This window comes from Oncorhynchus clarkii, unplaced genomic scaffold (genome assembly GCF_045791955.1).
Source record: "Oncorhynchus clarkii lewisi isolate Uvic-CL-2024 unplaced genomic scaffold, UVic_Ocla_1.0 unplaced_contig_3319_pilon_pilon, whole genome shotgun sequence".
Taxonomy (NCBI): domain Eukaryota; kingdom Metazoa; phylum Chordata; class Actinopteri; order Salmoniformes; family Salmonidae; genus Oncorhynchus; species Oncorhynchus clarkii.
This window is the reverse complement of record NW_027261093.1, coordinates 135,775-147,500: the sequence shown is the minus strand read 5'-3', so window position 1 is coordinate 147,500 and position 11,726 is coordinate 135,775. Positions and strand designations below refer to the sequence as shown.

At 44.3% G+C, this 11,726-nt stretch overlaps 1 protein-coding gene across 1 annotated transcript in view; it reads right to left on the bottom strand.

Annotated features, from left to right (window-relative positions):
• Window positions 1-11,726, bottom strand: part of LOC139404747 (zinc finger FYVE domain-containing protein 26-like) — a gene marked incomplete at its 3' end in the record, with an annotated part of 120,547 nt that overhangs the window by 175 nt on the left and 108,646 nt on the right. The window contains exons 20-24 of the mRNA XM_071147350.1: window positions 7,010-7,234; window positions 5,493-5,692; window positions 4,233-4,337; window positions 3,793-3,915; window positions 525-701 (exon numbers count right to left, since the gene is read on the bottom strand). Coding sequence (XP_071003451.1) covers window positions 525-701; window positions 3,793-3,915; window positions 4,233-4,337; window positions 5,493-5,692; window positions 7,010-7,234 — 830 coding nt within the window. The remainder of the gene's footprint in view (window positions 1-524; window positions 702-3,792; window positions 3,916-4,232; window positions 4,338-5,492; window positions 5,693-7,009; window positions 7,235-11,726) is intronic.

Here is an 11,726-nt window from a genome sequence, read left to right as displayed (position 1 = left end):
AGGGAGAGAGAGAGTAGAGTAGAGTAGAGAGAGAGTAGAGGAGAGAGTGAGTAGAATAGAGAGAGAGAGTAGAGGAGAGAGAGAGTAGAGGAGAGAGAGTAGAGAGTAGAGCAGAGGAGAGAAGAGAGAGAATAGGGAGAGGGAAAGAGTAAGGAGAGTAGAGGAGAGAGAGAGAGTAAGGAGAGTAGAGGAGAGAGAGAGAGTAAGGAGAGGAGAGGAGAGGAGAGGAGAGGAGACGAGTAGAGAGAGAAGAGAGAGAGGTTCATTTAAAACACTATCTGGTGGTGTGTGTTCCAGTGTCGGGTTCAAATCAGACCTACTACTTTAGTGACACACTCTTTCCTGATCTCTCCCGCGCTCTCCCATCGTTCCTGCGCTCGTTCTTTTCCTGCCTGCTCTTAACCGCTAGGCTGCCTGCTCTTAACCGCTAGGCTGCCTGCTCTTAACCGCTCGGCTGCCTGCTCTAACCGCTAGGCTGTCTGCTCTTAACCGCAGATACAATAAAGGTCATTGAATCTGCTGACCTTGGATCCCAGGTGAAGGTCGTGGATGTGGCGTCGGCGGGCGGGGGACACTTGGCACTGGAAGTGGAGAGTGAGGTAGTTAGCCAGGAAGTGGCAGGCAGCCAATCCGGGCCGGCGGTCCAGAGCGCGCTCACACACCTCCAGACCCAAGGTTAAGTCTGATAGGCCCTCCAGCAGCTGTACCAATCACAGTGAAGAGAGTCAATGAGAAACAAAGTCTATGACATAGTGCACGGAGGAGAAACAACTATAGACAGATGGGTCACATCTCAATTGTATAAACTGGATTCCTCTTCTCCTTTCCTTCTTCTGCACTGATTGGAAAGACAATGGACAGGTGAAAGGAGATTTCCTAATACCGTAGGAATCCAGCCTATTGCCTTCACCTATTCTTCACCTGTTCTTCCAATAAGGGAAGAGGAAGGAGAAGAAACGGAGCAGAGGAAGGAGAAGAAATGGAGCAGGGGAAGGAGAAGAAACGGACAGAGGAAGAAGAAACCGAGGAGAGGAAAGAGAAGAAACGGAGCAGAGGGAAGGAGAAGAAACAGAGGAGAGGGAGAAGAAACGAGGAGAGGAAAGAGAAGAAACGGAGCAGAGGGATGGAGAAGAAACAGAGGAGAGGAAAGAGAAGAAACGGAGCAGAGGGAAGGAAAGAAACAGAGGAGAGGGAGAAGAAACGGAGGAGAGGAAAGAGAAGAAACGGAGCAGAGGAAAGAGAAGAAACGGAGCAGGGGAAGGAGAAGAAACAGAGGAGAGGGAGAAGAAACGGAGGAGAGGGAGAAGAAACGGAGGCTAACGCAGATTTGTGTATATATATATATATATATATATATATATATAGTTGTACAACTGCATAAGAGTTGCTCTCCACTTTCTGGACGATCAAGTTTTGAAATCAGTGGAATTAGAATATGATAGCTAAGGAGATGGAGGAAACACCTGTCTCTAGATTATATCTTCAAACTAAGGGCAACCGTCAAATCAAAATTTATTGGTCACATACGCATGGTTAGCAGATTTTAATGCGAGAGTAGCGAAATGCTTGTGCTTCTAGTTCCAACCGTGCAGTAATATCTAACAAGTAATCTAACAATTCCCCCAACAACTACCTAATACACACCAATCTAAAGGGCTGAATGAGAATATGTACATGTAAGTATATGGATGAGCGATGGCACCCGTGAGAGAGGGAGAAGCATCCATCCATGTATACAGGTAAGATAGTCTAGCTAACTACATTTTCAGATATTACACATTTCTAATTTTGTCAGAAAAACATTTTAATTTCAAGTTAAAGTGTACTGTTAGCTAGCTAGTGAACGTAAGCTCGCTGACTCGCTAGATAACATTACGTGTATGATCTGTGTAATAATATGATTTGTATCTCAGAGCCATTTGCATTGCTAGTTATAGCCTAATGTTAGCTAGCTAGATAACATTGAACCTGGTTGGTTAGCTATCTGTAGATTCATGCAGGGTAGTAATGTAATGAGTTGGGATTATGGTTCATTGTTTAGCTAGCTAGCTACATGTCTAAACAAAAAGACTCCACTATGCAAGTGACCATTTCAATTTAATTTTAATGATGTCACTGCGACAACTGTTGATAGACGTAGCTGGTAAATTCACTCTGGCTATCTACTCCGATTTCAGAGCACTCTCATCTGAGTGTGCCAGAGCGCAGAATACCTGACAAATGAATGCTCAACATCCGACACGGCCGGTGTCAGTAAACGTTGGCAAAAAAAACATAAATTGTTGCCAGCAGCACATTTAGTCACCAACGCTCTGGATAACCTAACAGCCAAACCAGCTCTGCTATGGGGCGAGTAATGTTCAGAGAGCTGTTCTCTCATTTGTGTCTAGAAGTAGCTAGCAAGCAAGCAAACTTTAGCCAATTAGCTTGGGTGCTGGACTGCTGTTGTTAGGACACAATGCTCGGATCCACCCTTAAAGAGATGGGTGGGGCTAAAGCTTAAGAGGGTGTGAACAATGCTGAATGGGTGGGGCTAAAAGCTTAACAGGGTGTGAACGATGCTGAATGGGTGGGGCTAAAAGCTTAAGAGGGTGTGAATGATGCTGAATGGGTGGGGCTAAAAGCTTAAGAGGGTGTGAACGATGCTGAATGGGTGGGGCTAAAGCTTAAGAGGGTGTGAACGATGCTGAATGGGTGGGGCTAAAAGCTTAAGAGGGTGTGAACGATGCTGAATGGGTGGGGCTAAAGCTTAAAAGGGTGTGAATGATGCTGAATGGGTGGGGCTAAAGCTTAAGAGGTTGTGAACGATGCTGAATGGGTGGGGCTAAAAGCTTAAGAGGGTGTGAACGATGCTGAATGGGTGGGGCTAAAGCTTAAGAGGTTGTGAACGATGCTGAATGGGTGGGGCTAAAGCTTAAGAGGGTGTGAACGATGCTGAATGGGTGGGGCTAAAGCTTAAGAGGGTGTGAACGATGCTGAATGGGTGGGGCTAAAGCTTAAGAGGGTGTGAACGATGCTGAATGGGTGGGGCTAAAGCTTAAGAGGGTGTGAACGATGCTGAATGGGTGGGGCTAAAAGCTTAAGAGGGTGTGAACGATGCTGAATGGGTGGGGCTAAAGCTTAAGAGGGTGTGAACGATGCTGAATGGGTGGGGCTAAAGCTTAAGAGGGTGTGAACGATGCTGAATGGGTGGGGCTAAAGCTTAAGAGGGTGTGAACGATGCTGAATGGGTGGGGCTAAAGCTTAAGAGGGTGTGAATGATGCTGAATGGGTGGGGCTAAAGCTTAAGAGGGTGTGAACGATGCTGAATGGGTGGGGCTAAAGCTTAAGAGGGTGTGAACGATGCTAAATGGGTGGGGCTAAAGCTTAAGAGGATGTGAACGATGCTGAATGGGTGGGGCTAAAGCTTAAGAGGGTGTGAACGATGCTGAATGGGTGGGGCTAAAGCTTAAGAGGGTGTGAACGATGCTGAATGGGTGTAGACAAAGAAGGGCTCTCCAGGAGGTGTACCAAAAATATTCAAAGGCCATTTTCTCAAAAGTGAGGTTACAAGTTGATCGACTTTCAAAGCAGAATTACTTTCCCATTGTTCCTCAACTGTAGTGTATGATATACCATTTTATAGCTCTGAGTTTCTACTTTTATCCAATGTAAAAAATAAAAAAAAAACACAAGTTCAAATTCTGCAACATAAGACCGAATCGAGCTGGTCGGTCACATATGGAGGAGAGAAAGGTGAAGAAATGAAGTTTAGACAAGTTTAGACCAATAGCGATGCAGACGAAAGCCCACCTGGAAAGCGTTGTCAGTCTGTCCTTTCTCCAGCAGGTGTAGCAGGTGTTCAGTCTGCAGCTGTAATCTGAGCTGGTCTGAGACAGAGTACAGCGCCATCCACTGGGCACACAGAGAAAACTCCTGACAGAGAGATGACGAGATCATCAAATGGACAGCAGAGGAAGCATCTTTTGATTCGTTTGATCCTTTTTTTCCAGAACCCTAAAATGTGGTGCTCTGTGTTTTTTTTGTAAATACTAAAACGTCCATTAAAAAGTTAGTGCTAAAGTTAACCTGGATAAAAAAATAAAAAAATAAATGGGACTATATATAAACACATTGGTGGGACTTACCTTGGCCTCCAGCCTCCTAGACAGAATAGACTCAAGGTCTAATAACGTCCGTGTTAAAAAAAAAGAAGGTGTCAAGCTATTTATTTACACCGTGTTGAGACTCACCCTGGCTTCCAACATCCTAGAAAACATGGACTCAGGGTCTCTCCTGGACTCTGTCCTCAGCTCCTGCCAGGTGGCCCACGGCAACGAAGGCAGCAGGTTCAACATCTAGGATAGAAGATTTGTTGAAGCGGTCATATTTTGTTCTTTATTGTGGATAGAACACTGTGAGAGAAAGACAGGGAAGATGGCAGAGAAGTTTGTGCCAGAAGGGTGTGGGCTGGCACAGTATATGTGTGCAAAGTATTGAGATAAACTTTTGTTATTGACCAAATACTTATTTTCCACCATAATTTGGAAATAAATTCATAAACAAATCCTACAATGTGATTGTCTGGATTTTTTTTCTCATTTTGTCTGTCATAGTGGAAGTGTACCTATGGTGAAAATTACAGGCCTCTCTCATCTTTTTAAGTGGGAGAACTTGCCCAATTGGTGGCTGACTAAATACTTTTTTGCCCCACTGTATTTACCCATCGATATGTGTCCAGTTCCCGTTTCAATTGTCAAATAACATTTATCTACCTGCTTCAAATAACATTTATCTACCTGCTTCAAATAACATTTATCTACCAGCTTCAAATAACATTTATCTACCTGCTTCAAATAACATTTACCTACCAGCTTCAAATAACATTTATCTACCAGCTTCAAATAACATTTACCTACCAGCTTCAAATAACATTTATCTACCAGCTTCAAATAACATTTATCTACCTGCTTCAAATAACATTTATCTACCTGCTTCAAATAACATTTACCTACCAGCTTCAAATAACATTTATCTACCAGCTTCAAATAACATTTATCTACCTGCTTCAAATAACATTTATCTACCAGCTTCAAATAACATTTATCTACCTGCTTCAAATAACATTTATCTACCAGCTTCATCGCTATTGGTCTATCTACCTGCTTCAAATAACATTTATCTACCTGCTTCAAATAACATTTATCTACCTGCTTCAAATAACATTTATCTACCTGCTTCAAATAACATTTACCTACCAGCTTCAAATAACATTTATCTACCAGCTTCAAATAACATTTATCTACCAGCTTCAAATAACATTTATCTACCTGCTTCAAATAACATTTATCTACCTGCTTCAAATAACATTTATCTACCTGCTTCAAATAACATTTATCTACCAGCTTCATCGCTATTGGTCTATCTACCAGCTTCAAATAACATGAATCTACCAGCTTCAAATAACATGATCATAAAGTATGTAATAACTTTGATTAAATGTCTCTTGTTACCCGTTGGTAGATGTCCAGCTCCGTCTTCCTGAGCTCCAGCTCTCCCCTGAGAGAGGCCTCCATGTGGGGGTTGTTGAGGCAGAACTCCATCAGCTCCAGAGAGGGCCCGAGGGGCCAGCGCTCCAGGGCCTGTAAGGCCACACGGGCCCTCAGACATGGGTCCTGTACTCTGAACAACTGGCCTATGCTGTCTTCGCCATCTGTAGGGAGGAAGGTGGGAGGGAGGGAAATAAGAACAAATCAGCGATTGTGTCAGAAAGTTAAAAAAATTAACTAGATTGGCACCAGGAATGAAAAAATACCAAAATGTCAACACAGTAGATATATTTTTTAAAATGTTATTTAACTAGGCAAGACAGTTAAGAACAAATTCTTATTTTCAATGACGGCCTACCGGGGAACAGAGGGTTAACTGCCTTGTTCAGGGGGCAGAACGACAGATTTGTACCTTGTCAGCTCGGGGATTTGAACTTGCAACCTTTCTGACCCAACGCTCTAACCACTAGGCTACCTGCCTCCCCCCTCTAACCACTAGGCTACCTGCCTCCCCCCCTCTAACCACTAGGCTACCTGCCTCCCCCCTCTAACCACTAGGCTACCTGCCTCCCCCCTCTAACCACTAGGCTACCTGCCTCCCCCCTCTAACCACTAGGCTACCTGCCTCCCCCCTCTAACCACTAGGCTACCTGCCTCCCCCCTCTAACCACTAGGCTATCTAAAAATCACCAGACACAACATAAACAGTGTGACTTTGTTCAAGCAGAGCCATGGTGACATCCCAAATGGCAACCTCTTCATTTTATAGTGCACTAGATAACAGAGCCCTATGGGCCCTGGTCTAAAGTAGTGCACTACAGTACATAACAGAGCCCTATGGGCCCTGGTCTAAAGTAGTGCACTAGATAACAGAGCCCTATGGGCCCTGGTCTAAAGTAGTGCACTAGATAACAGAGCCCTATGGGCCCTGGTCTAAAGTAGTGCACTAGATAACAGAGCCCTATGGGCCCTGGTCTAAAGTAGTGCACTAGATAACAGAGCCCTGTGGGCCCTGGCCTAAAGTAGTGCACTAGATAACAGAGCCCTGTGGGCCCTGGCCTAAAGTAGTGCACTAGATAACAGAGCCCTGTGGGCCCTGGCCTAAAGTAATGCACTAGATAACAGAGCCCTGTGGGCCCTGGTCTAAAGTAGTGCACTGAATGTATCCCACTGCTGGCTTGCCTCTGAAGCTAAGCAGGGTTGGTCCTGGTCGGTCCCTGGATGGGAGACCAGATGCTGCTGGAAGTGGTGTTGGAGGGCCAGTAGGAGGCACTCTTTCCTCTGGTTTTGGGGACACTGGGTCTAAAGGAGTGCACTATATAGGGTTCCATTTGGAACACAGCCTATGGTTCTACCTGACCCTCCCTCACCAGACATTGATCTGATGTCAGTTTAGCATTTTCCCCACAAATGGTAGAAGCTGATCCTAGATCTGTACCCAAGGGGAAACGTCCACACAGAGTAATGAACCCAGTACTCACCCTCCAGAGCAGCCCAGGCTAGTAGTCTGTCTCGGAGCACCCTCTCCTGGCTGCAGCCCTGTCCATACAGCTCCAGCAGGCTCAGAGCCCTGCCCAGGTCCCGAGAGGCCAGGGCCTGCTGGAAGGCTTCCATAGCCACAGCCTGGGCAGGTGTCCCCTGAGGGCCCGACAGGAGTAAAACCACCAGGGGCTTACCACATAGGGCTGCCCCAAGACCTCCAGCATCTACATGTACACACACACAGAGAGAGTGAGAGAGAGAGAACATGGTTGTTGTAGTTGCTGGGAGGACTTGAGCTCTTGGAACATGCCTCAGGACTACCTGGCCTGATGACTCCTGTCTGTCCCCAGTCATGATGCTGATCCAGTTTCTGTTGTTTTGCCTGTGGCTATGTAACCCTATGTAACTCTATGTGACCCTATGTAATGCTATGCAACCCTATGTAATGCTATGTAACCCTATGTAACCCTATGTAACGCTATGTAACCCTATGTAATGCTATGTAACCCTATGTAACGCTATGTAACCCTATGTAACCCTATGTAACGCTAAGTAACCCTATGTAACGCTATGTAACCCTATGTAATGCTATGTAACCCTATGTAATCCTATGTAATGCTATGTAACCCTATGTAATGCTATGTAACCCTATGTAACCCTATGTACCGCTATGTAACCCTATGTAACGCTATGTAACCCTATGTAATGCTATGTAACCCTATGTAATCCTATGTAATGCTATGTAACCCTATGTAATGCTATGTAACCCTATGTAATCCTATGTAATGCTATGTAACCTTATGTAATGCTATGTAACCTTATGTAATGCTATGTAACCTTATGTAATGCTATGTAACCCTAAAAAGCTACCTTGTCCTGGACCTTCTCTCTCTCTGTCTGTCTGTCTCTCTCTCTCTGTCTGTCTCTCTCAATTCAATTTCAATTCAATTCAAGGGCTTTATTGGCATGGGAAACATGTGTTAACATTGCCAAAGCAAGTGAGGTAGATAATATATAATATATAATAGATAAAGTGAATATATCTCTCTCTGTCTGTCTGTCTCCCTGTCTGTCTGTCTCCCTGTCTGTCTGTCTCCCTGTCTGTCTGTCTCCCTCTCCGTCTCCGTCTCCGTCTCTGTCTCCCTCTCTGTCTCCCTCTCTGTCTCTCTCTCTCTGTCTCTCTCTGTCTCTCTCTGTCTCTCTCTGTCTCTCGCTCTTCCCCACACCTGCTGTCTCGACCTCTGAATGCTTGGGCTATGAAAAGCCAACTGACATTTTCTCCTGAGGTACTGACCTATTACACCCTCTACAACCACTGTGATTATAAATTTAACCCTGCTGGTCATCTATGAATATCTTGAAGAACGATCTGGCCTTAAAGGCCATGTCCTCTTATAATCTCCACCCGGCACAGCCAGAAGAGGACTGGCCACCCCTCATAGCCTGGTTCCTCTCTAAGTTTCTTCCTAGGTTCAATGCCTTTCTTGGGAGTTTTTCCTAGCCACCGTGCTTCTACATCGGCATTGCTAGCTGTTTGGGATTTTAGTCTGGGTTTCTGTATAAGCATTTTGTGACATCTGTGGGTTTTAAAAAGGGCTTTATAAATACATTTGATTTGATCTGAAGGATTTTGGGTACTTGTCAGTCAGGCTAGTAGACTGGAATTACTACTAGCCAGGGTGACATTCTCTATATCCAGGGGTCCAAAATCTGTGCTGTCGAGCTTGTCTGGCTAATGTTCTGCTAGCCTGGTCTGAAAAGTGCTATCCTCTAGCTAAGTAACGCTCTGCTAGCCTCTGGCTAACGTTCTGCTAGCCTCTGGCTAACGTTCTGCTAGCCTCTGGATAACGTAGCCTCTGGATAACGTTCTGCTAGCCTCTGGATAACGTTCTGCTAGCCTCTGGATAACGTTCTGCTAGCCTCTGGCTAACGTTCTGCTAGCCTCTAGCTAACTGGCTAACGTTCTGCTAGCCTCTGGCTAACGTTCTGCTAGCCTCTGGCTAACGTTCTGCTAGCCTCTGGCTAACGTAATGCTAGCCTCTGGCTAACGTTCTGCTAGCCTCTGGATAACATTCTGCTAGCCTCTGGATAACGTTCTGCTAGCCTCTGGCTAATGTAATGCTAGCCTGATCTGTGATTTTATTATTTATATAACAGATATTTATATGCTTTTTGTTTTGATATATTGTCTGTAGTTAAGTTTAATGATCAAGGCACATTTCTGTGAAAACAGAAAATAAAAGGCTAATCTAATCCATCTTCATTTCATATGGGTCTAGAAATGTACTATTAATACAATAATTAATACAATAATTTTGAACTGCATATAAATATTAATATAAATAAAGTTTGATTCAATAAAACAATTGAATCAAACTGTATTTATATAAATATGTATATGCAGTTCAAAATTATTGTATTAATAATAAATAATAACCTTTATTTAACTAGGCAAGTCAGTTAAGAACAAATTATTATTTGCAATGACGGAACAGGAACAGGAACTACCTTGTTCAGGGGCAGAACGACAGATTTTTGCCTTTCGGTTACTGGCCCAACGCTCTTACCACCTGACAGCCTTTTAGCAACATCAAATCTGATCATAATATACATCCCCAGGATTATTATAATAATTATAATATTATTATTATAATAATCTGACAAGCGTTCACTTAGATATGGTCATTTGAATGTTTTCATAAATTCCTAGAATGTTATTTTAGAATTGTGTATATTTATACTTCTATAGCAAAATAGATTTGGAAAGCGGTTGTGTTTTAGGACAATTAATAGACACTGCAGTAAATAAAACCGAACAAAAACATACGTCTCATCCAGGACCAGAGTCTATGCAGACCGGTGCACCATAGCCAATCAGAGCTACAGTAGGCCTTAATGCAAACAAGCCTGTCATCATTCACTATGAACTGGACTGTGTGTTTATAGTCACTATGAACTGGACTGTGTGTTTACAGGCACTATGAACTGGACTGTGTGTTTACAGGCAGTAGGGCCTGTCATCATTCACTTTGAACTGGACTGTGTGTTTACAGGCAGTAGGGCCTGTCATCATTCACTATGAACTGGACTGTGTGTTTACAGGCAGTAGGGCCTGTCATCATTCACTATGAACTGGACTGTGTGTTTACAGGCAGTAGGGCCTGTCATCATTCACTATGAACTGGACTGTGTGTTTACAGACAGTAGGGCCTGCCATCATTCACTTTGAACTGGACTGTGTGTTTACAGGCAGTAGGGCCTGTCATCATTCACTATGAACTGGACTGTGTGTTTACAGGCAGTAGGGCCTGTCATCATTCACTATGAACTGGACTGTGTGTTTACAGGCAGTAGGGCCTGTCATCATTCACTTTGAACTGGACTGTGTGTTTACAGACAGTAGGGCCTGTCATCATTCACTTTGAACTGGACTGTGTGTTTACGGGCAGTAGGGCCTGTCATCATTCACTTTGAACTGGACTGTGTGTTTACAGGAAGTAGGGCCTGCCATCATTCACTATGAACTGGACTGTGTGTTTACAGACAGTAGGGCCTGTTATCATTCACTTTGAACTGGACTGTGTGTTTACAGGCAGTAGGGCCTGGCATCATTCACATTGAACTGGACTGTGTGTTTACAGGCAGTAGGGCCTGTCATCATTCACTATGAACTGGACTGTGTGTTTACAGGCAGTAGGGCCTGGCATCATTCACATTGAACTGGACTGTGTGTTTACAGGCAGTAGGGCCTGTCATCATTCACTATGAACTGGACTGTGTGTTTACAGACAGTAGGGACTGCCATCATTCACTTTGAACTGGACTGTGTGTTTACAGGCAGTAAGGACTGCCATCATTCACTTTGAACTGGACTGTGTTTTTACAGGCAGTAGGTCCTGTCATCATTCACTATGAACTGTGTGTTTACATGCAGTAGGGCCTGTCATCATTCACTATGCACTGTGTGTTTACAGGCAGTAGGGCCTGTCATCATTCACTATGAACTGTGTGTTTACAGGCAGTAGGGCCTGTCATCATTCACTATGAACTGTGTGTTTACAGGCAGTAGGGCCTGTCATCATTCACTATGAACTGGACTGTGTGTTACAGGCAGTAGGGCCTGTCATCATTCACTATGAACTGTGTGTTTACAGGCAGTAGGGCCTGTCATCATTCACTATGAACTGTGTGTTTACAGGCAGTAGGGCCTGTCATCATTCACTATGAACTGGACTGTGTGTTACAGGCAGTAGGGCCTGTCATCATTCACTATGAACTGGACTGTGTGTTACAGGCAGTAGGGCCTGTCATCATTCACTATGAACTGGACTGTGTGTTACAGGCAGTAGGACCTGTCATCATTCACTATGAACTGGACTGTGTGTTTACAGGCAGTAGGGCCTGTCATCATTTACTATGAACTGGACTGTGTGTTTACAGGCAGTAGGGCCTGTCATCATTCACTTTGAACTGGACTGTGTGTTTACAGGCAGTAGGGCCTGTCATCATTCACTTTGAACTGGACTGTGTGTTTACAGGCAGTAGGGCCTGTCATCATTCACTTTGAACTGGACTGTGTGTTACAGGCAGTAGGGCCTGTCATCATTCACTATGAACTGGACTGTGTGTTTACAGACAGTAGGGCCTGTCATCATTCACTTTGAACTGGACTGTGTGTTTACAGACAGTAGGACCTGTTATCATTCACTCTGAACT